Source organism: Macaca fascicularis, chromosome 12, assembly GCF_037993035.2.
Source record: "Macaca fascicularis isolate 582-1 chromosome 12, T2T-MFA8v1.1".
Taxonomy (NCBI): Eukaryota; Metazoa; Chordata; class Mammalia; order Primates; family Cercopithecidae; genus Macaca; species Macaca fascicularis.
This window is the reverse complement of record NC_088386.1, coordinates 4,463,354-4,489,295: the sequence shown is the minus strand read 5'-3', so window position 1 is coordinate 4,489,295 and position 25,942 is coordinate 4,463,354. Positions and strand designations below refer to the sequence as shown.

Below are 25,942 nucleotides of genomic sequence, written 5' to 3'. Positions count from 1 at the left end.
AGGGCACGCCCACCGCTGCCCCATGCCCCACCCAAAGGTCATGGCTCCCCCACCCCAGACCAGGAAAACCAGTTGCCTGGAGATGGCACACACGGTGGCCAGGGAGGCAGGTATGGTATAGAGGGACAGGCGCACTCAGAACCTGGGTACGGGTGGTCTCTGGGCCACCTCCTGGCCTGGCACACCTTGTTCTGGCGTGGGCCTGCGGCACAGGCCCTAGGTTCCTTGCCTCACCTGTTAAATGGGGGCATGATGCATAATGGGGGCATAATGGGATATAGGAAGTGGCTGGCACCATTCCCCGCTCAGTATTTGCCAGTGTCCATGCCATCCCATCTCCCTCACCTGCACACACACTGGGCATCCCCAGGGCGGAGGCACGCTCGAGCCAGGGAGGTCCTCAGCCCTGACCCCACACTGCTCTTCCTACATCGCCCTCTGCCACCATCCCACAGAGAGGGGCTCCCAAGCCTGCCAGGTCCCTGACACCTGCGTCACTCACCCAGACACCTGCAGCCAGACACCTGCACCCAGACACCTGCACCCAGACACCTGCACCCAGACACCTGCACCCAGACACCTGCAGCCAGACACCTGCAGCCAGACACCTGCACCCAGACACCTGCACCCAGACACCTGCAGCCAGACACCTGCACCCAGACACCTGCAGCCAGACACCTGCACCCAGACACCTGCACCCAGACACCTGCACCCAGACACCTGCAGCCAGACACCTGCACCCAGACACCTGCACCCAGACACCTGCACCCAGACACCTGCAGCCAGACACCTGCACCCAGACACCTGCAGCCAGACACCTGCACCCAGACACCTGCACCCAGACACCTGCACCCAGACACCTGCAGCCAGACACCTGCACCCAGACACCTGCAGCCAGACACCTGCACCCAGACACCTGCACCCAGACACCTGCAGCCAGACACCTGCACCCAGACACCTGCAGCCAGACACCTGCACCCAGACACCTGCAGCCAGACACCTGCACCCAGACACCTGCAGCCAGACACCTGCACCCAGACACCTGCAGCCAGACACCTGCACCCAGACACCTGCAGCCAGACACCTGCACCCAGACACCTGCAGCCAGACACCTGCAGCCAGACACCTGCACCCAGACACCTGCAGCCAGACACCTGCACCCAGACACCTGCACCCAGACACCTGCACCCAGACACCTGCACCCAGACACCTGCAGCCAGACACCTGCACCCAGACACCTGCACCCAGACACCTGCACCCAGACACCTGCAGCCAGACACCTGCAGCCAGACACCTGCACCCAGACACCTGCACCCAGACACCTGCAGCCAGACACCTGCACCCAGACACCTGCACCCAGACACCTGCACCCAGACACCTGCAGCCAGACACCTGCACCCAGACACCTGCAGCCAGACACCTGCACCCAGACACCTGCAGCCAGACACCTGCACCCAGACACCTGCAGCCTTGGATCTAAAGCTCCTTAGTTCTAGCCCTAGTCTTTGCATAGGGGCTTGAGGCCCACCATCCCCAACCCTTCCTAGCAGCGACCACTGTTCGCAGTTCCCAGCAGCCACTCCCCACACTCACACCCTCCAACCTATCCCCACTAGGCATCTGAGCTGTGTGAAGGGGTTTGCTGGAGGCCACCACAGCCTGGACTGGACAGCCTCCCCTACAGGCGAGGCTCCCCATGTGGGAAGGGCCCTGGCTCACCCACAGGAGGGAGGCCGAGGCCTGGATGGCTGGCCTTGAGGAGGCAGTCAGCTCTGGGGGAGTGCAGGGAAGGCCGGCCACCCCTGGGCAAATCTGACAACACATCAGCCCACTCCAGCACTGGCGAGTGGCGCTTCCAGCAAGACACTCCCGCCAGGCCCCCACCAGGAAGGACGTGAGACCTGGGGCAGTGGGCCGGGCTCCCCAGAGGCACCTGCACAGCTGAGCCGAGGGTCCATTGGGAGAGACCCAAGTCACCCTGGGTGGCTCCCTGCTGCATCTGGGCATTCCACACCTCTCAGGGAGTGTGCACGCAGCAGCTGTGCTCTGAAGCCTGGCCGCTGCCCCCGCCCTCAAGTGACTGACAGCAGCTGTGGGAGCTGAAGTCCAGGTGCTTCAGCCATTCCAGGGCCTTCCAACTCTCCCTGCCCCTGGAAGCCTTCCCTGACACCACAGGTCCTCCACACTCCCCGATCCCCTCTGCCAAGTACCCACTGCACCGCAAGGGCACTGCTGACGTGACTGCTGTGCCGGGAGGGATGGGCACCTTTCCCCGCTGGGGCCCTGAATCCAGCCTTAGTACATGCTCAGAGATGGGTGATGATGATGGAGGATGATGGACAGAGGGAAGGAAGGGTGAGAGAGGGAAACTGACAGTCTCTCTGGCCAGATTCTTGGCTCTTGAGACAGAAGCATAGAGGATGAAGGCCATGCACGCCCTGAGAGGGCAGGAAGAGAGGAGAGCTGGGCCGCGGCGGCCGCGGCTGACCTGGGAGGGGGTGGTCACGCTGATCTCAGGGACAAACGTGTCCTCAAACAGGCTGAGGATCTGCTCCTGCTTGACCTCCTTGGACGGGGTGTGTTTGGGAGGCGGAGGGACTGGTGGGCCTTTCCGGAGCTGTGGGTCGGCGGCGGGTGAGGGGCCGCGCGGGAAGGCACAGCAGAGCACGGGGTTTGGGGGAGACAGACAGAGACGAAGACACGGTTAGTCACACCCCAGGCCACAGCCCCACCCAGGCCACTGAGCAGGGCGCAGCAAATGAAGATTCGCTGCCCTCCCAGCCCCAGGACACAGACATCAAGACCGCAGGCCACCCCCGAGAGGGACACAGAGGCAGGAGGTCCAGAAACGCTGTGTGGAGAGATAAGAGAGAGGTGAGGGGAGAGGAGAGAGGGAGAGCGAAGAAAAGGGAGAGAGGCCCCGGGCTGCCCGCTGGCCAACTGTGGGAGGGTCTGGCTTCCACCCGCCTGGCGAGAAGACTGGAGAAGGAAACAATCGCTGAGAGACAGCCAGGCCCCAGGCTCGCTCTGCCCACCTTGCCCTTCCCGCAGGCACCTCTCTCCACCTCCCCCCACCTCCCAGGGCATAGGGCTGCCCACAGGGAGCCCAGCTCAGACGAGTGTGTCCCAGAGGAAGCCAGCATGGCACCAGGATGGGGCAGAGGCCACACCCCTGCCCGCCAGGTGGGGGACCTCAGGCAGGTCACGCACCCACGAGGCTGGGCTTCCTCATGTGTCGGGTGATGACAGCGTCTGCTTCACAGGGGGTTTGTGGGGACCCAGTGAATGAAAACCCAGAAGGCACTGGCACCACGTCCAGGTCAGGGGAAGTGCTGTTCGGTGCAGGCTCCCACCACGTCCTTAGCCCTGCTATCCTAGTCAGCAGCAGGGCAGGGTGGCGGCAGAAAACTGGGAGCTGCAGGAGGCCCGGCTATGAGAACACCGCCACCTGGTCGGCCAGCGCCTAGGGCCCTGCAGACACCTGGAGAGCCCGCTGGGGACAGGTGGGGTGGAGACGGGGACAGTCCAGAAGCCCAGGACCTGCCCCCTTAGCCACCCCACACTCTCCACTGAGCCCTTCCTCTCTCTGTCCCTTTAAAGGCCCTGCGTGGCCACCTGGCTGGGCTCCTCCCTCGGGCCCCTTTAAGACAGAGAGGCCAGGAAGAGGGACAAGCAGCCCGCTCCGGAGATCTGGATGCTCTGTGGGCTGAGCGCCCAGAGCCTCTGCTAGGGAGGAAAAGAAGATGGAGAAAGAGTCAAGCAGCCAAAAGACCAGGGAGAGGGAAGGGGAGGGCGCTGCAGTAGGGGTGGGCCCTGGGGAGGGGCGAGCAGTCACAGATGCCTCCCGGAAGCACGCCAGGCTGGATGAGGGGAAGGAGACCCAAGTCCAGGCCCAACCCCCACTGGGCAAAGCATCGGGTCCATAGCTGCCCAGGCCAGAAAGAGAACAGAGGAGTGGGAGGATGGGGGACAACAGCAAAGCCAGAGGAGAATGAGGGAGGGCAGTGGATCTGCCACCGAGACATCACTCCTACCTGAGATGGGGACTTGGGGAGGGTGGCTCCGGGCGTGGCCCCGCCGGCTGGCTCTGGCTCGTGGTTGACTCTGATCTCGGGGGTGGCGGCAGGGGAGCCATCTGGAGGTGAAGGGCTCTTGTTCCCTTTTGCAGGCGCGTTGTCACTGTGGGGGCAGGACAAGAAAGGGAGCCCAGTGTTGGGGGACTGAGGCACAGGAGACAGAGGGGCAAATGTGTTGACATCTGTGTGAAGAGGTGTGTGCATATGGAGGTGTGAGGCCGTGTGTGTGTGTGTGTGTGTGAGAGAGAGAGAGAGAGAGAGCGGGAGGGTGGGGGGAGCCAAGGGACCTGGGCTTGGGGGGCTGGAAGTGGGGAGCCTGCCTCAGAGACAGGAACAGCCCAAGGCAGGACTCCAGGCTGGAGGTCTACGGTCCCCAGGAGTGCTGGCAGGCACCTTGGAACCATCTGTCGCAGAGGCCAGACCAACACCACCACAGGCTCCATGGGGTCCACCAGGGCCCATGCTGACAGCCCAAGATCCACAGCAGGAGGAAGCCAGACATCCTAGAGGCACAGTGAGTCTCCCACACCACAGGCAGCAGCCCCTCTGTTCTGGGGGCCGCTCCCCAGCCTGCTGCCCCCAGGCCTCCTCGCTGCCCTCCCTGCCTGTCCATCACAGAACCCTGGTACATGTCTCCAGACCTTGGCTCTCCTGTCCTCTAGGCCATTGGAGGCCAAAAGCGGGGCCTGGACAAACTAAGAGAGGCGTCCTCATCACAGAGGAGTGGGCAGCTGGCGATGGAGGGGACAGGTCCTGAGCCATGGCATTCAGTGCCAGAACGCAAGGGGGAGGTGGTGTGATGCTGTGCACCCCGCACAGGGTCAAGGGTGCAGGGAGAAAATTCTCTACCAGAACCTGCATAGAGAGGCCTAGAAAGGCGCTGCCCAATATGATTGCCACTAGCCACCAAACCTGAGTTTGGCAATGCAAACTCAAATCAGTGAAATTTACGTGTAATTTAAATGAAAAATTCCGCTGCCCAGTCACACTGGCCAGTTTCAAGTGCTCGATAGCCCCATGGGGTAACTGGCATCTGTGCTGGACAGTGCAGATCTAGAAGCATCCAGCAGGAACCAGTGACCGAGTCACCTGAGGGCAAACCGTGGAACAGCCTAAGAGATGTCGCTGACACCATCTTTCCTTTTGGAATCTGTGTTTTATGGGAATGTATTCTCCTTAAAGAATATATATAAGTATATAGTATATATAAGTGTGTGTGTGTATATATATATATAAGTATATAGTATACACACAGAATTTTTTGAAAAACAAAAAACCCCACCGTGCCGCAGTGTCACCTCCCTGGCCCTCCCCAGTTCTCCTTCCCAGCCGCGTCCGCCATTGGTAAGTGCGCTGGTGGCTCGGGCACACCCAGGGCTAGACAACTGAGGGGCGCCCAGAGGAACGTGCTAAATCCAGCCAGCTGCTCAGAGGCCTGCCCGCCCCGCACCGCCTCCGCCTTCCCACCCAACACACACACACACACACACACACACACACGCCAGCCCTGCCGGGCAGCACTGCACACAGAGCCAGGTTACGGGTTAGTGGCGTCTGGGAGCGGGCCGCAAGGCGCATGCACAAGGCCGGCCAGGGCGCGGACCTCTGCGCCCCCCCGCAGCACTCACTGCCGGTACCTGTTCTTCTTTCTGCGCAGCCGCGAAAACAGTTTACTTTTCTTTCTGTGGGGACGGACGGGAGGTGGAGGCCTTCATTCTGGAGAAAGGCCAGGGACAGAACTGGCCCGTCCCCTTCCCTCTTTGCCAACCCCTCTGCTCAGAGGACAAAGGGGCAAAAGCCTCTCCTAAGTGCCAGAGGCCTTGCAGAGGGCCTGGGCCTGCTATCCCAGGGTGCCCGGGCAGGCCCCTGATGTGGCCAGGTGCCCGGGGTGATGCTAACAGGGCCTGGTGAGGGGCAGGATGCTCGGGGCAGGGGAGAGTCACCCTGCCTGTGGTCCCAGTCCCCAGGAGCTCCAGGTGTGCCCAGAGTGCCAGAAAAGGCCCCCAGGCCAGCACAGAGTGCACAAGAGGCCACTCGGCTGGAAGGGAGGCTCCTGGGCCTCCACTGTCCCTCTCTCTTCCCTCCACCTCCTTCCTGAGGGGAGCCATGGTTCTGGCCAGGACGGCCACGCTTACCCCCTGCTGACCCATCCCAGTGTTCCCACCTGTGCCTACAGGCCAGGCAGCTGCCCCTCCCTGCCCGACCTTGGATTCACATTTTGGCCTTTATTCTACAACCCTCCCACACCCCCCCACTGCCACAATGCCTCCCTCCTCACCTCCCCACTCCCAGCCTCAGGTCACCACGGCCCCTCTCTCAGCCACAACTATTTTATGTTCAGGGAAGGAGGGGGCAATCACCACCACCCAATACCCTCATCATCCCAGGCAATACCCCAGGAAGCAGACAGTCGCCCCGTTTTACAGAGTTCCCCGGTGCTCTCCGCGCCCTGCTGTGATGTGCGTGTGTGTATGCACACACTCACACCTGTTGCACACAGTCCCCCTCACACACACACACACACGCAGACACGGCCAGAACGGAGGGGAAGTCCCGGGCTCGCTGCTTCCTCTGATCCACAGCCAGGAGAGCAAGGCGTTTCCCTCCTCCCCCATGGTTCCCCCTCAGGAAACAGAGATCTCCTTGCAGCTGGGCTTCCCAGGCTGAGGACAGGAAGAGGACGCCCGTGCAGGTGAGCAGAATGCTGCCATCCAGGGACATGAGCTTTTCCAGAAGCAGGAGAGAGAAGGGCGGCGCTACCTCCCTGCTCTGAGAGGACTGCACACCCCAGAGTCATTCAGTCCTGTTCACACCCCCCAGTCCCCAAAGCTGAGCAGGCTGCCCACTCCAACCCCGGATGCTCCTGCTCCACAATGATGGGGTCCGCCAGCTCAGGGACCCGTGAACTCCCCAGAGTGCTCCTTCCTCAACGAACACAGCCAGAGGCACAGGGACATTCGAGACAGAGACCTGCCCTCACCTGCTTCCCTGAGCACAGAGAGGCCGAGACAGGAAGGTCCCTAGACCTCCAAGGCCAAACTCACAGGGGACCAGGGAGGGCACCAACAGGGTCACAGGAAGGAGCCCTGCCCCTGCCGTGCACACAGTCACGTGCGCCAGGGCTTTCCCCGCACGCACCTGGGCTGGGCCTTGACCGTGAAGGTGTTGCTCCCGTGCTGCTTCTCCAGGCTGACCAGCACGTCGTTGAGGTTCTGGTTGAGCTGTGGGAGAGACAGTGAGGAGGTGGGGGGCTTCCAGGGCCACCAAACAGCCCCACCTTCCCCAAACACCTCTGCTTCTGCCCACCACCTCCGGCCCCTGGCCAGGAACAAGCTCCTCTTTCCCCATCTGTGAGAGCAAAGAACCAGCACACCAAACCTAGAAAAACCAAGGGGCAACAAAACGGGGCCAGTGGGCTACATCACTAATGCCTGTTGTCTCTGGAAGCTATCTTTTCCCCTCCAACTTATAGGGATATCCTAAAATGCCACACAGAGCATGAACTATTTTTACACTTTTCTCTTAAAAATTGTTTTGGCGGACTGTTGATCTTAATTGTTAAGGTCATTTTGCCAAGATGCTTTCAGACCACACTGCAACTGCTGGATATTTCACTGAAAGCACAGGCATGAGAGAAGGTTTATTCCTCACACATGGTGATTCTCATTACTGAGAATATTCCTCTCTTTGATTTGGCCACGAGGGAGCTCACAGCTGAATTTTCATCCTATTTATAGACAACTATGTCCTGTGGCATATATTTTTACAGATTAATTTTATATAAATGTTTCTTCTCTAAAACACCTCTCTCTGTTTTTTTAAACTTTTCATAAGTTGTCTCAAATCTTCAAAGGGAAAGGGGAAAAGGTAAGAAGGAAAGAGAAAGTCTAAAAGGCAAGAAACCATACTCAGGGGTGTGAGTCAGAAGAGGCCCCAAGCTGCTTTTCCTCCTCCGACCCTGGGCCTGAAATCCACCGTCATCACTTCATCCCTCTGGGCCCGAGACACAAAGTCAGACCCACACTGGGGGCGGGGGTGCCAGCCCTGGGTCTCTCCAACTGCAAAGTTCAACACCTTTGCGTTTTAGTTGCCAGAGAGGTTAAAATGAAAATAACACAACAGAGAAAGGTAGGCTAATCAGTCCAGACCCTGTCGCACAGTGGATTCATGCAGATGAAACAGGCCTATTTAAATGTCTCAAAAACATGCGAGTAAAATTAAAATGGAGAAAATGCTGGTAATTTTTTTCCTACAAATTGAGAAACTGCCACCATTGTCTAACACTGCACTCCCTGGGCCAAGGTTGCTAGAGAACACATTCACAGTTTGAGAGGGCCTGGTCTACATTCTCGGGTGGTCTGCCCGGGCCTGGTCTACATTCTCAGGTGGTCTGCCCAGGCCAGGACCCAGAAAACGCTCACAGCCTCCCGGCATGCCCTGCTGCGCTCCCTGGGCCCAGGCACTCCTGAAGGGGGCTGTTCCACGGGGCATGGAGGGAGCGCTGTGGTCACCAGTGTGTGCTGAACCTGGCAGGGAAGGAGGAGCTCAGGCCGCCCCTCCCACAACTCTGACTCTGACCCTTGGCCAGGGTGGAGCGTGGCCCCTCAGAGGAGTCCCCAGGGCCTACCTTGCTCATCTCCTTGTGGAAGTTTTCCTCTAGGCCCGCGATGCTCTGGAACGTGTTGACGTAGAAACCTACGCGGCTACAGAAGGGCAGAAGGATGGGGGCCAGGTGAACAGGCAGGTCAAGGCAGCAACTCAGAAACACACTCACCCACGAGCAACCACACGTGCACATCAGAGACACAAACCCGAGAGCACCCAGGCACCGCAGCACACAGGCTGGGCACCGCGCCGGGCCTCACCTGTTCCACAGGGAGGGCAGCTCCTCCTGCAGATCCACATTCATCTCCTCAAACACCTTCTGGGCTTTGATGAGCTCCTCCTCGGCCTGGAGAGCAGCACGGGTCATTCCCCTCTGCTGGGTGTCTGTCCCAGCCAGCCCAGCCCCGTGGCCAATCCACCCACCTCCTGCCCACCCCTCCTGGCCAGTGCGCCAGGACCAGGGCTCTGGGCAAGACAGAGGCTGAACTGGATGCGGACACCCACGCTGGCGACCTCCCCCTGCAGCCCTCCGGGACCCTGAGGATGTCTGAGAAAGGGAGGGCTGAGCAGCCAATGCCGAAGAGAGGCCCAGGTGGCCGGGAGGGCAGTGAGCGGCGAGGAGGGCACAAGAGGGGCCAGTCCGGGGCTTGGTGAGCTGGACACAGGACATGCACAGAGGCAGACCCCAGACCCAGCCAAGTGGGGACCCCGCCCACTTCCACATGAACCCCCTCAGGCTGGGCACCAGCCCTGCCGCTGCCTTCTGGCTCTCAAGGCAGCATCTGTCGCCGTCCCCCACCGCCCCTGCCCCTGAGTGCTCCCTCCCCGTTTCTGAGGGCCAGCTCCTGGCAGCCTCAGCCACCATCCTTCACTTCACCTCCCAGGGACAGTCCTTCCCACAAAGCCCTCTGTCTCCTGGGACCTGTCTCCACCAGAGGGAGACCAGAGGCAGCCACTCAGGCACCTCTAGGAACGTCAGGGGGACCCTAGAGGAGGGTGCAGGGCCAGGGAGGAGGCGGCCGGGCAGCTGGGCAGTGCCTGGTCCTACTCCCGGCCCACACCTTCCCCAGGGCAGGCCCTGCGCCCTCCAGGCCACTCACACCCACCAGGCGGTGGCGCTCAGGCCCCATCGCACGGCCACAGAGTGCTGGGGAAGGGACTGCAGACGGCAGGTGAGTCACAGACCCCGCCCGGTGCCCAGCCCACCCGCCCGCCTGGGGAAGGGGCTCTGCTGGCTCACTGCAGGAGGACACTGCCGGGGAGAGTGACTCAGAGGTTCGGGGTGTGAGTCACAGCCCAGGAACGTGTCAGGCCCCGCCTAGGGAAACTCCCCGCCAGCAGCCTCACGTTCTCAGGCCCCGGCTGAGGCACCGGGCTGGGCTGCCTTCTGGCAACGGCAGCCAGATGGCCAGAAGGCCACTTAACCACAAAGCACACGATTGCCCCAAGCCCAGCCAGCCTGGGCCCCATCCAGTCTCAGGCAGCAGGGGTAGCCCAGGTCAGCCCCTAACCCCAGGGACTTGGGTTGGGACTGGAGGAGGGGCCACCACGGCTTCTCACAAGTGACCTCCGGCTACTCGCTAGAGTGGGTGTGGGCTCCTTGCCTGACTTTTTAGAATCTAATAAAAATGTAAAGGCAGATTTGGGGGGCAGGGAGAATGTCTATTCAAACATGCATGCCTCTCTTAGATCCAGGGGCCCTGGGCAACCCACACCAGGCTGGGGTGAGGAATACTGTCCCTCCTGCCTCTCCAGGCTGTGGCTGGGCCATCTCTGCCCTACTCCTCTGGGCATCCCAGGACCTGGAAGGGGGGCTGCCAACCATGGTTCTATGGAACTCATAAAATGAGAGACTCCTAGGGGTACTGTTGTGAGCCGAGCACCATCACACATACTCCCCGCCCTCAACGGCCAAGAGGGGGTCTAAAGTCCCACATTCCACATGAACCTGCCTGAACCGCCCGGCTTCGCTACCCACTAGGACCCCCTCTCCATGAGGATGCAGCCACCACCCCCACAACTGCCCAGATGGCAAGGGTGGGGACAGCAGTGAAGACAGCACTGCAGCTTGTCTAGGGGGCACATCTGCCCCCAGCCATGCCCTCACAGCTCAGCAACGCTACAGAAAGCCAGAGCCCGGACAGTGCCGCTTGAGTTCCTGAAATCAGGACCTGTGTCTTGTATTCCCTCTGGTTGGCATTCCTCATATTCTGGCTCTTTCGGAAGCATGTGGAAGGGGCAGGGAGGAAGGTGAGGGCTGTCTGCCATGTCTGCCGTGAGGAGAGAGTGCCCCCACCCCAGCTCCACTGAAGCTAACAGTGGAGGAGAGCAGAGTCACGTGGGCCCGGGGTCCCGAGGACAGCATTCAGGACGCTAGGGCAGGTGTGGAGAGCAACTCAGAACTGGTCCCAGGTCCTCATGGAGCCAGCCAGCTCCCCTGGTACAGCCTAGAGAGGATGCACTGTCTCCCCAAAGTCAAGTCCCCCAGCAGGGCAGCCCCGGAGTCCCAGCCGTCCCATCTCACAGCCAGCCAGCTGCCCACAGGTCACTCCAAAGGCTCTCCAGCCTCCAGCCAGGTATGAGTGAGGTGGGTACAAGGAGGATGTGCTCAAAGAAAAATGGGACCCAATTGAGACAGCCAGTTTGGCCAAACTGTGAAACATTCACAACACAGCACCCAAAGATGTGATCGCCTGCCTCACCCTCTTGCTGCTCCCCCAGGAGCGTGGGCGTGGGGGCAGGCCCTCCCTCCAGAGTCCCAACCACACCTGTCCCAGGAGCCCAAAAGCACTGGGCAGGCCCCATAGCCTCCTAAGGAGTTCTCCCCTCCACAAAAAAATGTTTCACCTGTTTCAGGGAAAATTATTCAGAAACCCCAGCCCTCAGTCAGTAGTCCCATTTCCCTTCTAGCCCAAGTGCTAAACTGACTGGCAGGGCACACCCACTCCAGCCCCTGGTTCCTCCTCCACCTCCAGAGGCAGATGAAGTCTCAGGCCTATTGAGGGCCCCTAGGCATCACCCCCAGCCCCTGGCTCTCCATGGGCACCCTGATCTCAGGATGAGGCTGTCAGCACTCAGTGCCTCCAAAGTCAGCGCTGGCCTAAAAGAAATCAGGCAGCAGATCAGGTGAGAAATTGGACAGCCAGGCCAGGAGCAGTGGCTCATGTCTGTAATGCCAGCACATTGGGAGGCCGAGGCAGGTGGATCGCTCAGCCCCAGGAGTTCAAGACCAGCCTGGGCAACAGAAGGAGACACAGTCTCTACAAAAAACTTAAAAGATTAGCCAGGCACGGTGATGTGTGCCTGTGGTCCCAGCTACTCGGGAGACTAAGGCAGGAGGATTGCTTGAGTTGGGGAAATCAAGGCTGCAGTAAGTCATGATCGCACCACTGCATTCCAGCCAGGGGAACAGAGTGAGACCCGTTCAAAAAAAAGAAAAAGATATTGAACAGCAAGCCATGCTAAGCCCACCCAGAGCGCTCCATGTCGCAGGCACTCCAGGAAAATGATGAAATCAACAGGCAGCTTTGAAAAAATGGGGCAGCTGCCCAGAGAGAAACCCAACCTCCTGGGCCGGGCCCCTGTCGCTGGCCCCTCGGGAATATGAAGAAGTGTGAGGGCCGCATCCAGGCTGTGACTACGCTGACCCGAAATGTGCCTCAGTTTCACTGGAGAGAAAACCACGTGACCCACCTCTCATAGGGCACTGCATCCAGAGGTCCCTGGCCACACTGTGACCCATTTGGAGGACAAGGGGCTGAGAAGACCATAGCTCTATGGCCAGGATGGTGAGATGGCCCAGTTTTGTAAAAAGAGCCTCCTCCAGGAAGTCCCCCAGGAACACTGTGGTGCTGGTCACTTGCCCTCCATGAATCCCCAAAGGCCGAGGACCCATGCTTCCCCTCCAGGTCTCAGCATCCCAGCCAGACTGGAGGGTCCTCCCAGTAACTCCTCCAGAGTCACCATGGGGACCGCAAGTCCCAGGAAAAGGATGCAGGGACTTCAGTCAGGACAGTCCCAACCCTGCCCCTAACCGTTGGCTCTGAGGCCCCAGGAGGAAGCTGTGATGTGCCTCTCTGGGCAGCTTTGTCTGCTCAGTAAATTCAAGATGATCTCGGAGTTGTCACGAGGCTTGAAGGACAGGTATGGCAGTACAGGGGCCTGAAGATGTCGCCTCCCTCCCCAAAGGAGCCCTCACAGAGGACAAATGGCTCAAAGGCATTCCTGGACCACTAGGATTTCAGAGGAGTCTCCAGGAATGACCACAGACGCAGACACGGAGTGGGCACACCTATGCCCCCACCCAGGTCACACAGAGCCCCTCAGCCAGTTCCTTTGACCCCTACATTTGACTTCAGGTCTCCTCTGAAGCAGGAGCTCTCCCAGGGAAGGCCTTTGAAAAACCCTGCGCCAGCCGGGCTCAGACACCAGCCCTGCATTCCGCCGCAGGGCAAGAGGACAGGACGACAGACCGGAAGGCGCCAGCACGTGCAAGGTTAGAAGCCAGTGTCACCTGATTTCGGAGCAGGTTAGTTTGAGCTACGAGATGAGCCTGCAGTTTGCCTTGGCACCACTGGGGGGCGGCTTTCTCAAGCAGCGAGACAGGCTGGGGTGGGGAGGTCAAGGCAAAGGAAGGTGGAGAGACCAGGGAGGTAGGGAGAGAGAAACAGAGACACACAGATTAAATGCACGTCCACACGCCCCACGCGCGGGGGCCGCCCCAAGCAGATGTGGGCCCTTGAGGCCGACAGAATTAGGGGGAGCCCGAGGGGGCAAGGAGAGGGGGTGAACTCCAACTGCAGAGGCAAAAGGTGCTTGTGGTTAGCAGCACAGGGGGCCAGCAAGCAAGGCCCTGCCCGGAGGAGGGGGCCGCCCCAGCCCCGCATCACAGGATGAGTGGGGCCAGTTCTGCACCTACTGGCTCGCTCCAGCCAGGGACAGGTTGCCTGGGATCGTGTGACGAATTCCACCCGGCTCGCCAGGCAGGGCGGCGCCGTTCCAGGGAAACCCAAGAGGCCCATTCTCAGGCTGGCTGGTGGCCTGGATCAGGGCTGAGGGGCCAGGGTGGCACAGGGGTGGGGGCAGGAATGGGCCTACAGTGGACCTCACCCAGGCACCCACAGGGGCCTCTCACTCACCGGCCTGGGCCCAGCAGCGTCCCCACCCCCAGCTCAGCCACCTGGGGCCAGGCAGGAGGAAGGCTCCACCCTTGGGGTCCTAGACACCCACCCTCTCTCAGCCTCCTGCAGACGCGGCCCCGACCGGCCTCCAGCCCTTACCTTGGCGATTTTGGCTTCATCCTTCTTTTTGGCAGTTTGAAGGGACTCGTAGTGGTGCCGGGCACTGTCGTAGTCCACCAGCTTGCGCCCCCGTTTGGCGATGCGTGACTAGGGCAGACAGAGGAGGGTGCTGAGCGGGGCCTGGCACCCCTGCTGAGGCTTCAGGTCTAGTGGACCCTGGATGGACCCGCAGGGAGGGCAGGAGACCCCAGCTCCACAGGAACCCTCGAGCCCCTGTTGCTGGAACCCTCCTGGTGACAGAGCTCGCCCCCTCCCGGCAGCCCAGTCCCACTGTGTGAAACCAGTTCCTTGCACTGAGCCCATGTGTCTGTGTCCACCAGCTGGTGACGTGTCAGCCAAGTCTTTTCCTTGGCCTGATCCGTAGCTTCTCATCTCCAGAGCCACCAACAATCAGACTCGGGGAGCTTGAGGCATCTGCACCGGGGGCCCCTGAGGCCAGCATGAGCATGACACCCCCATCCTGCCCACCAAGGGGATCTCGTCCAACCCAATGGTCAACCCAGGCTTCCATGTGCACATCACCGGGGACCACTCACCTCGGTGGAGACCAGAGACACTGCCAGCTCCTAGCACTCACCCAGGCCCAGCAGAGACAGCAGGCTTTGTGAATGCAAGCAACCACACAAACACACCCACACATGTAGACCCAGACAACAGGTGACATGCACACATACCCTTCCAAGCACACATGGTATAAACACAGGGGGCCTGCAGGCACACACACGCCTAGGCCCTACTCACCCTTCTACACCTTCCACAATCATAGAGCCAGCCACTCCACAGCAACACACACACGCGCGCGCACACACACACACACACGTGCCGTGAGGCTTCCTCCCATAGCCCTGAGACCCAAAGGGACAGGAAGGTCCCAGTAAGTGGGCCTCTCACCTTGATGTCAGGGAACTGGCCCAGGTACGTGTCCATGGTCAGCAGCGCCTGGTCCACCAGCTTCTGGTGGTAATCCATCCACAGCAGGTCGTTGTTCTGAGACAGGCAAGAGCACGACAGTGCCACCAGGGGTGCTGGGCCACACCCGCCCCAGTGCTCTCCTCGCAGGGACCAGCCCCAGCCCCATCTCTTCACAGCTCGGTGGCTTCTCAGAGCCTCAGTTTCCCCATCTGTAAGGTGGGGTAAAAGTTCCTGCCCTATTGGGGTGACTGTGAGGATCAGATACACTGAGGACTGGGGTCAGCCAGGGAGGTCTTGTGAGTCGTGAGCCATAACACACAAATAAGGACAACCACGACCCACCATCTGCCCCATCTTGGCGTGAGGGCGAGTCAGGAGAAAGGCCCTCGGAGAGGGAGGGCAGCTTGCCCCAGGGCACACAGCACGCGAATGCCTGAGAACCAGAGAGCCTTGTCCCAGAGGGCACGGCAGAGTGGGACAGGAGCTGAGACCAGAGGGCCCTCTGAGAAGGGCAGGGACACCTGTCCCATGCTCACCTCTGCGATCTTGTTTGCCTCATCCCTACCAGGCCAGTCAGGCTCATACACCTCCTGCAGACACTCATTCAGCTTCTTGGAAGCCTCGTGCATGGCTGTGGGGCAGAAAGGAAGTACGTGGGCCTCCCACTGATAGCCCTTGTCCCACCCTCCCCAGCTCTGTACCCACCAGCTCTACATGGGCCAGGTGCGCCCTGCCTGCCTCCTACCTTTGACAGAGGCCAGGTAGGTCCGGAGATCCTTCTGCAGCCGGGTGCCCTCGGTCTGCAAAGAGAAGGTCAAGGCTGAGGTCAGGGACTGATGGCACACCCAGTCCCTGACCCCTCTCCTTCCTACCATCCTCATACAAATGAACCAGGCTGCTCTCCTGACAGCAGCCACTGATCAGCTGACCTCCCAACAGGACAGCAGCTACGGCCACCACTCCTGCCTGAGGAGCCCTGTGTCCACAGGCACCCTTGCCCATGTTTGTGGGCACTTGCCCTCTTCCAGATGCCATTCTCAGCCTGGGAAGGAAGGCAGGAAGACAAAGACCCCCCGCTCCGGGATGATATGCTGGGGTTACGGCTGAATGACACACACACAGCACAGCAGCAGTATGCAGCAGCACCAGTACTCACAGACCTGCCCCCAGACACCTGCAGACAAGTAAGCAACGAGCACAGGAGTATGGACAAGGCAGGTGTGGTGACCGCCAGGCCCCCTGCTGCACAAGCTCAGGTGGTGCCCAAGGACAGAGAGCTCCCACTGCCTCATACTAGGAAAAGAGGGCCCAGTGCAAGCCTGTGCAGGGACAGAAGACCTGAGGAAGAGATGGCATCAGAGCAGGGCGGCAGAATGCAGGGGTCATGGCCAGGACTCACTGGCCCAGCTGAGAGCAGGGACATAGGATGTAGAGGGAAAAGGCTGAGGGGGCAGCGGGCTGGGTGGTGAAGCTCCCTGAGTTGGGAGAGTAGCCTCCAGGGGCTTCCTGAGACAACAAGACCAGCGGAGAGGGTAGAAGCATGGGCCAGGCCTCAAGTCCCTCTGGGACATCAAAACCAGAGCCAGGAAAGCTAAGTGGAGAACGCCAGGTTCCAGGAGGGGTGAACAACAGGTGATGCCAGCCGTGAGGTCTGAGACCATGCTCAGTGAGCTGTGGAAGCTTCCAGAAGCCATGTGCAAAGAGTGGGCTGCACATGGGCTTTGAGGCCATGCAGACCCAGCTGTGTCCTTTACTAGCCACGCAGCCCTAAGTAAGCTAGTGAGCCCCTCTGAACCTCATTCTCCTCGTCTTTCAGTGGAAGGTGAATGATCCCTGCCTGGCTCTCCTCAGATCCAGTGAGACAGGCGAGGCTCTGGATCTTGAAGGAAGGCCTCAGGAGATGGGCTTCGTGCTAAGGACAGGAACGCGAGGCAGAGAGGCGGCTTGGGAGAGCAACAGTGGCTGAGGCTGACCTTCATAGTGGAAGGGTACCCCCCGGCCTCCTCTGCCTGCTGCCAGCCCAAGCCTTAGGGATACCCATGTTCTGGACACCTCCTGCCCTGGAGGAGAGGCAGCTGGCCATGGTCCCAGGAGACCCAGCATGCCTGCAGAGCGCCAGTCTGGCCAGCTGCACGCTTGCGCAAGAGCCGGAAGGTGGGCCCCATCCGTTCAGGTCAATCTCCAGGCGAAGGCCAGCAGGGACCCGGCCACCTCCACAGGCTCACCCCCAGCACCCTCAAACCCCCTTCTGTCTCCCCACTGCAGGTCTTTCCCTGTCCTTAGCTGGGGCCGCTCTTCCTGCCCTGGTGCCTTGGGGACCAGCACCTTCCAGATGGTCTTCTCAACACCACTGCCTCACCTGGCAGCAAAGAAGCGGACAGAGGGTCGGCGACCGGCCCAGTCACACAGAGACTGGGAGAGCCCACGAGACCCTCCGAGCCTGGGCACGCAGCCCGCAGCGTGTTTTGTGGGTAATGGGTAGTGATGCGTCCCTGAGAACCCGCAGATCTGCCTACTATGATGAATGCTTCTGTGTGACAGTAGAGGCATCCACAGGGAGAGCTTCAGAGCAGCACATAGGATATATAATTTAAAGAGAGGACATGTGAAAAAAAAATCTCTACAATTCCTTTAATCCCCCGTAGAGTAGGGTGTAAAACACTGGCTAATCATCATCTTTACGAACATCCCAGTTCAAGGCCCGCTGATGTGAGACGGAGTGAAGAAACAGAAGAGCACTCCACGGACACGGAGACCTCCCTGGAATTCCATTCGGGGGTCGGATGGAGACCCTGCGGGGCCGACGAATGAAGAAGGGTCCACCTCACTCCTGACACAGCCACCCTAAGTCTTCACAATTAAAGGCTTTGTTGGTTGAGAAGAGGATTAGTGTGTTCATGACGGGATGCTATTGTGTCCCCTGATGTCACCAAATCTTCCAGATCCAGCTTCTCTCCCTGCCAAGCTTCCACCATCCCAGCCACACCTCTCAGGCCTCCCCTCACCCACCCCCCGGCAGCAGGAGTCCCCATGGGGTGGGTCATTGTGCTCCCCCGGCCTTGGCCTTCAGGCCGTACCAGGGCTCCTTGTGTTTCCCAAACAACGCTGGGCTGTGCGCCGGCACGTGGCACGCAGATGTGCGAGGGGCCAGCTGGAGCGCTGCCTCCCTGTGCCCACTGCAGCTGGCTTCCTAAGCTCCTCCTCAGTCCCCAGGGTAGACACAGCCCTCCCCGGACGGAGGCCCAGCCAGCTGCCCCCTGCAGAGCAGCGCCCAGGCCAGTACAGAGCAGTGGTGTTTGCTTCCAAACCGGCTCCCTCAGCCCCTAAACAGGGATCTGAGAAAGAATTCTCTGGAGGTCCCAGAGTTCACAGAGCCCAGCTAGGGGAAGATAAGATTTGGGAGCCACTGCCCACCTCGGCCCGTGTCCCAGCTACAGGACTTGGGGGAGTCAGGAAGGGCCTGGAGCAGCTCCAGTGCGGCTAGGCTCAGCCAGCATCCGCAAGCCCTCTCCGGGCCACCCTGGAGATCAGTCCCCACGGGTGGCCTGAGCACCCAAGTCCCTGTGTTCCCAGTGGGTCTAGGGGCAGGGACGGCCCTCCTACATGGACCCCTCTGGCTCCAGCTCTGACTCTCACCCCTCGGCCATCAATTCAGGGGACGACCTTCACGCAATAGCCAGGGATGCCCATTTTGAGCAAAACCTTGGGGAGGCCCTGGGGACAAGAAGGAATCAGACTTGCCCCACCTCAGTGACAGACAAACAGCAATGACAGCCCTGCGGCCTGGAGAGCTACAGACGGCCCCTAGGAAGAAGAGCTGGGATGCCCTGGAGACCCAGGCTGGCTTCCAGAAGGGTCTGTGCTGGCTGTGCGGTACTCTGGGGGAGGGGAAAGCAGGCCCCATGGGCTCTCAGAGCAGTGGCAGAAGGCAGGGGTGCTCCTGTGACCAGCACCCGGTGGGCCCAGGAGGGGCTGTGCACCTGGGTCCTTGTGAGAGCAGGTGACAGCAGTAGGGCCCCCCACCGCCATAGGAAGTGGTGGGAGTTTCGCTTCTTTAAAGACTGAATCACCTGCCATCTTTGTCCCTCCTAGCGCTGGGCCCACTAGGCTTGGGGTTCACAGAATAAGGGACAAAAAAAAGCTCTGCCTCCAGTCTTCCCACGCCCCATTCTCTCTCTCCTTTCCCAGGGCCCCCAAGCCCACTGTAGCCTCCTGAACTCACTCCCACAACAACAGTGACCTTCACCCCATTCCTGCCTGGTCCCCACCCCCACCCCCACACCCTGCCATCCCCACACACCAATCAAATCCAGAACCGGCTGACTGCCTTAGCCCCAGCCTTGAACACGACCTTAAACCCCCACCCCAACTGCCAGCCCTGGCCCCTGAAAAGCCAGCCGCCCCACCAAACCGGAGCCCGAGGGCAGACAGAGGCCCATCTCAGGACTGCTCCACACCCACAGCCCGGCAGCCACCTGGCAGCCTGAAGCACTGGCTATCTTCTAGCCCTGGCCTCTCTGTCTAACCCCTCTGTCCAAGGAGCAGTGAGTGACTGCCTGCCCAGAATCAGAGACCCAGAGAGGGTGACTCTGAGGGACAGTGGACACAGCAACACTGTGGTTTCGGCCCTGGGGCCAGGCCACACAGAGCCTCAGCTCCCAACTGTGCTTCCCTCACTCTGTCAAAGCTCAGCCTGTTTTTTGTTTGTTTGTTTGTTTTGAGACCGGAGGCTCGCTCTGTAGCCTAGGCTGGAGTCCAGTGGCACGATTTCGGCCCACTGCAACCTCTGCCTCCCAGGCTCAAGAGATTCTTCTGCCCCAGCCTCCTGAGTAGCGAGGACTACAGGCGCATGCCACCACGCCTGGCTAATTTTGTATTTTTAGTAGAGGCACCATATTGGCCAGGCTGGTCTTGAACTCCTGACCTCATGATCTGCCCGCCTCGGCCTCCCAAAATGCTGGGATTACAGGCATGAGCCACAGTGCCCGGCCAGTTCAGCCTGTTCTAAGGGGCCCCCACCAACTCCACCCCAACCTGTCTCCCCAGCCTAGCCAGCTGCCCTCAGGACAAGGGATCAGCTCCAGAGAGGAAACTCGAGAGTGAGCCAAAGGCCGCAGAGCTACACACCAGCTACATAGCCTTGGAAGCTGTGCGTAACCTCTCTGAAACTCAAGTGCCTCATCTGCAAAATGAGGAGAATATCAGCCCCCATTTCAAGGATTGCAAAGACGTCTGTCAAACACAGCAGTTCCTGGCCCACGGCCACAGCAACTCCTAAAGGGCCTTCAGAGCAACCCACAACCAGATGAAGCCAGCTGAGTAGGGACATGCCACGGGACTTCCCAGAGACGGAATCAGAACCTAAGACCGGCCGGGCGTGGTGGCTCACGCCTATAATCCCAGCACTTTGGGAGGCCGAGGTGGGCGGATCACAAGGTCAGGAGATCGAGACCATGGTGAAACCCCGTCTCTACTAAAAATAGAAAAAATTAGCCGGGCGCAGGGGCGGGCGCCTGTAGTCCCAGCTACTCGGGAGGCTGAGGCAGGAGAATGGCGGGAACCCGGGAGGCGGAGCTTGCAGTGAGCCGAGATTGCGCCACTGCACTCCAGCCTGGGCGACAGAGCGAGACTCCGTCTCAAAAAAAAAAAAAAAAAAAAAAAAAGAACCTAAGACCATGTTTCTTGTTCAAGCCTCTATTTTGCAGGTGAGGAAACTGAGGCCCAAGGGGCCCTGGGAAGGAATTGTCCAGGGTCACAGAGGCAGTAGATATCCCTGCCACAGGGTTTACCTGGGCCTTGAAACTCCTCCCATAACTGGCCTAAAGGACAAGCAGCCAAGGTGGCTCTCCAGTTCCTGTCCAGGGAAGCCTGTCAGGCTGAGCCCCTCTGGCAAGCCAGGGCCGACTTAGCCCTGGGGCCTCTCCCCACTGCTCCCAGCCCTCTCCCAGAATGCTCCCAGCCCTCCCAGCTGCTCCTGGTCCTCTCCCAGAATGCTCCCCAGCCATCTCCCAGAATGCTCCTGGCCCTCCCAGCTGCTCCCCGGCCCTCTCCCAGAATGCTCCCCAGTCATCTCCCAGAATGCTCCTGGCCCTCCCAGCTGCTCCCCGGCCCTCTCCCAAAATGCTCCCAGCCCTCCCAGCTGCTCCTGGTCCTCTCCCAGAATGCTCCCCAGCTGTCTCCCAGAATGCTCCTGGCTCTCCCAGCTGCTCCCCCGCCCTCTCCCAGAATGCTCCCAGCACTCCCAGTTGCTCCCGGTCCTGTCCCAGAATGCTCCCAGCTCTCCCAGCTGCTCCCCAGCCCTCTCCCAAATGCTCCCGGCCCTCTCCCAGCTGCTCCCGGCCCTCTCCCAGCTGCTCCCAGCCCTCCCAGCTACTCCCGGCCATCTCCCAGAATGCTCCCAGTCCTCTCCCAGAATGCTCCCTGGCCCTCTCCCAGAATGCTCCCAGTCCTCTCCCAGAATGCTCCCTGGCCCTCTCCCAGAATGCTCCCAGGCCCTCCCAGCTGCTCCCCAGCCCTCCCAGCTGCTCTCAGCCCTCTCTCAGAATGCTCCCGGGCCAATTGGAGATGGCTGTGGACGCCTCCCAACAGCCCAGCCTTGAGCCTGCCACAGAGCCAGGCACATGCCATGCTCAGCAGATGCCCAAATCAAATCCAGCCAGCTCTGCCCCCACACTAACTGCTGCAGATGCCATTCTCCTGGCAAGAAGCTTCTACAGCTCCCACTTGCCCCTGACATGCAAAGTTTCCTCGAGTATGGCCACAATCTATTGCCTGCTCCTATCCCACCCTCCCCCTCCCCCAACTACCCTTACTATGCCTCCTACCAAGGACCTAAAGCATATATACCCCAACCCTCTTCTTTCCCAGCATGCATTGCCAGGGCTGCCTCCTCCAGGAAGTCTTACATGATCTTGTCAGCCCAACTGATTATCCTCCTCCAAGCTCTCGTACTCCACAAATTCAGCTTGTGCCATTTTCCACCTGGCAGCCGAATTTTCACAAACTCCCTAAGGCCAAGGGCCACCCACACTCACCAGCTGCTTGTTGAAATTCTGGACGCACTGCTCAAACTGCTCATCCTTGGTCTCATCTGCCTTTCCTAGCTTCTGGAGAACCTGCCGAAGCCAAGAGAGAAGGGGAGAGTGTTACCTTGGAAAGGAGAGTGGCCAAACCAAGAGTGCTCAGTCACCAGCAGCACAGACCGGGTCTGGGAAGCCTCTAGCCACCATTACCCAGCCCAGGGTCCCCACCCAGGGCTGCAATCCCCCAGGGCATGGCTGGGTCCACCAGGTCTTCAGGCCTCCCCACTCCCTACCCAGGGCTGGACAACAGGCCAAAAATGGAGCTCAGGACAGGCTTGACGTAGTGACCACAGCCAGGAGGAGGGAGGCTTCAAAGACAGCAGGAAGGATTGGGCACCCTCCTTGCTGATCTCACACTGTACCCCTGGGTGCTCCGCCCCCACCCTGGCAGGTGAACAGTGAGCCAAGCAGGGGAGGGGCCAAGCAGGGGCAGCCTCACTTCTCTGCATGACTCTATTCCCTGGGTCCAAGACCCATGAACGCCACAGGCAACAGCAGAGCAGGCCCTGAACCGGCAGGAGCCATCCCGGAACAAGGAGGGCAGCGAGGGGTGGCCAGGAACTGCCGGGGGGCCACGCAGAGTCTGCTTCCAATCTGACTGGGTTTTTAGATGTGACCTGCCCCGGGCACTCTGCTCTGCACACCCCACACACAAGGGCACACACATGAGCTCACAGCCACTAGCTCTGCTCCCAACCAAGAATCTCAGAGGTGGACTTTCCACAGCCCCCCATGATGAGTGGCAGCTGTCTTCCTCCTTCAGCTGTGTTGGGAGGGGAAGGGGGAGGTGAAGGAGGTGAAGGATGGGTGGGCAAGGGCAGAGAAGTGGAGCCACACCAGGAGAGGGGAAAGCTCTAGGAAAGGAGGGCGCTGGCCCAGGACCCTGAGAGCATCTGCTGACCACCACGCTCTCCCAGACTTCCCTCTGTGGGCCCTGCTCCTCCAACCCCAGAGCTCCACATGACGGAGAGAGAGGTGGGAGCAGGGAGACAAAATACAGAGGCAAAGAGCGGTGAGGGGGGCATGGTAGGAAAGAGCAGGAGAAGAAAAAGACAGAGCTGAGGCACAGAAAAGGGATGAGGAGTGCCAGATGTGTTTGCAGGAGAGCAGAGAGGAAGACCAGGATGGCGGTGGGACACACCCGTTCGCAGCCCAGGAGGCATCTCCGTCATGGCAGCAGAAAGGCCAACGCTGACGTCTCGGCAGAGGCCTCTCCCAGGCAGTGGGCAAGGCCTCACAAGAACGAGAAGGAAATGGGGGTAGGGGGTGTGAGTGGAAAGTGAAGGGAGAAAAAGGTGGGCCCAGGAGCAGAGGGGAGCCCCAGGAGCAAGAGGCCAGCCCAGCAGCTGCCGAGGCCAGCAGGCCGGCAGACATACCCTCCCTTCCAAGACCCAGAACCAGCCCATGCTGCCAGGAACATCAGCTTTGCCTGCCCAGGGCCCAGGCCAGGATCCCGGACCAAGGGATGCCTGGTACCAGGACAGAGCCAGGACCCTTCCCACCTTGCTGGCCCTTTCAAGGCCTATGCTGCCCGCTGTACCTCCTCTGCCCAGTCCAGGAGCCTTGGCAAGGCCAGCTGCTCTTGGCCATCTCTCACCAAGCACCTGCTCTGTGCCTGGCCTTGGGCACCTTGGCTGGTGCAGCAGAGAGGAATGAGATGTGGGTCTCTGTCTTGACATGAGGGAACACTTAAGGCTGTGGGACCCTGGGGTGGAGATCTCATCTAGCCTGGGCAGTCAGTGGGACTTCCTGGAGTGGGTGGCAGCTCAGACAGAGGGGAGAGGTTGCAACAAAGGAAAGGAGACCACAGAGATGGAGCATCTTACTGGGGAGTTTTGAATTGCTCAAGGTGACCAGAGGTCACAGAGGATGGTGTGGGAAGGTGAGAGTGGCAGCAGGGGGCAGGTGGGCACCGGGAGGCAGCCACCGATGATGCTGTTCTACAGTGGTCAGGACACAGCCCATGGGGCAAGTGCAGTTGGATGCCAAGGGCTAACACTGGGATGAGAGAAAAACCAAAACAAAACCCACATGAGCAAGAAAATGGACACTGCGCAACTCACAGGCTCCCACTGCCGCCCCTCCCTGGCAGCCACATCCAGAAGGGACCGTCTAGAAGGTGGGCTGAGCTGGGGAGGTGCCTCACCCGGCTCAGCACAGAGCTTGGGTGGGCGACTCAGCCCCTCTGCTCAGGCGCCCGCCCCACAGCATCTCCCCATCGAAAGACAGGACTAGACCACCGGATGGAAAAGAACTCCCAGAAGTCTACCAGAGCCACCAGAGAGAGCCAGAAGCTCCCAGAAACAGGGCAGGGGCTGGCCAGCTCCCAAGGCAGGAGCACCAGGCAGGACACCCCTCCACGCCCTGCTGTCCCTCTCCCCAGGAAGACAGACACTCAGCCAGCAAACGTCCCCGGTCTACTCCTCCCACACTGGCCCCCAGGGCTCCCAAGGTGGGCAGAGACAGACACACTCTCGACCCAGTTCCCAAACACTGCTGTGTGCTCTGCACCGACAGCCGGAGAACCGGGGAGATTCTCCAGCCCAGGTGAGACTCCAGCCATCAGTGAGAAGACCCTTGGGAAAAGGGACAGCTACTCTCTGAGCCTCAATCTACAAAATGAAGTGAACACTGGCACCCTCACCAAGGATCACAAAGATTATGTCTATGAAGTGCAGAGCAGTACCTGGCCCATGATATTCAAGAAATGGCAAATCCTTAAAAGGCCTGCAGAGAAGCCTTCACACAGCTGGGGGACGGGCCTGACTGACACCACCAGCCCTCACACCGGGTCCAGGCTGATGGCATCCCAAGATGCGAGACAGAAGTCACAGATGCACACGCTCTACCTGCACATGGCAAACTCCTATGCATCCTTCAAAACCTTACTTCGGTGACATCAGTGTGAACTGTCCCTGATCTCTCCTTCCCTCCAAACACTCTGTAACACTCAGAGCCTGGGACCCTCCTCACTGCTATGTGATGTGCCTGTGCGCCTCGCTCCCTTACCCTAAAGGAAGAGCTTGAGGTCAGGGACAGTCTTCCAGTCATCTCTGTGTCCCTGACACCCACACAGGGCTAAGCACAGGACAGCCACAAGGCTGCTGCTCATCTGAGCTGTGGGCTTTGAGGGCAGAGACACGACCCTAAACAAAACACCCTGCGTCTCAGTCTCAGGCTCCTCCCAGGCAAAATGGAAGGGTAATGTACAGAAAGCCCTCAGCCCTGAGGGCTGGAGGGCGTGACAGCGTGACAGCACAGAAGCCTGAGGCTGAGCCGGTCTCCCCACTCTGCAGGACCTCAGGCTGCTGAAGCTCTCGGTGCTCCAGTGCCCCTACCTTGGAAATGGGAGGAACAACAAGGCCGTAGCATGGCCGAGGCCCAGGGAAGACTGATGGGCGAGGTTGGCCTTGACCACATGCCATCCTCACTGCACATACCCCCATTTCATCCATGAGGGATGTGGCCTGGGGTCCCCATCCTCAAGGAGCTCCTGGTGTGGCTACCACAGGGAAAAACAAGCTGGGCACCCCCTGCCCCAGAACAGGAGCTGGGACAAGGCCATGAGGCTTGGGACACAGATCTCCCACCCCATCCGTTCCACACCTGATTAGTGGGGCCTCCCCTGTGCTGAGCTCACAGGCAGACCACTGAGGGACACAGGGGACTCCAGGCGTCCAGGTGGGGCTGGCCCAGCAGCGACTCAGGAAAGCTGGGCAGGACAGTTGTGCTGGGTTTTGAAGGATGAGCAGGAGTTGGGTGAGGAGGAGTGCCTGGCGGCACAGGCCAGGATTTACACTCTGTCCAGGGTTACTGGCGGAGGGCACCTTAGTCAGTTCCACCTACACTCATCACACACTTATCAGGCACACTCGCTCTGGGATAAACAAAGGGGAGCCTTTGATAACTTGGCAGAGGACAGGACACACAGAGGCCCAGGAAGCAGAGGCAGTCACAGAGCCAACAG

The 25,942-nt window shown here is 60.0% G+C and overlaps 1 protein-coding gene across 50 annotated transcripts in view; it reads right to left on the bottom strand.

Annotated features, from left to right (window-relative positions):
- Positions 1–25,942, bottom strand: part of BIN1 (bridging integrator 1) — a 60,045-nt gene that overhangs the window by 7,890 nt on the left and 26,213 nt on the right. For 9 of the 50 annotated variants that reach the window (XM_074008796.1, XM_074008803.1, XM_045366918.2 and 6 more), the window contains exons 2-11: positions 21,928–22,008; positions 15,639–15,693; positions 15,430–15,524; positions 14,873–14,968; positions 13,961–14,068; positions 8,942–9,027; positions 8,704–8,779; positions 7,215–7,297; positions 5,714–5,758; positions 4,035–4,179 (exon numbers count right to left, since the gene is read on the bottom strand). In XM_074008796.1, the coding sequence (XP_073864897.1) occupies positions 4,035–4,179; positions 5,714–5,758; positions 7,215–7,297; positions 8,704–8,779; positions 8,942–9,027; positions 13,961–14,068; positions 14,873–14,968; positions 15,430–15,524; positions 15,639–15,693; positions 21,928–22,008 (870 nt within the window). Of the gene's footprint in view, positions 1–2,488; positions 2,618–4,034; positions 4,180–5,713; positions 5,759–7,214; positions 7,298–8,703; positions 8,780–8,941; positions 9,028–13,194; positions 13,288–13,960; positions 14,069–14,872; positions 14,969–15,429; positions 15,525–15,638; positions 15,694–21,927; positions 22,009–25,942 lie in introns of all 50 variants that reach the window. The other 41 variants (XM_074008799.1, XM_074008805.1, XM_045366916.2 and 38 more) reach the window with 7 other exon arrangements.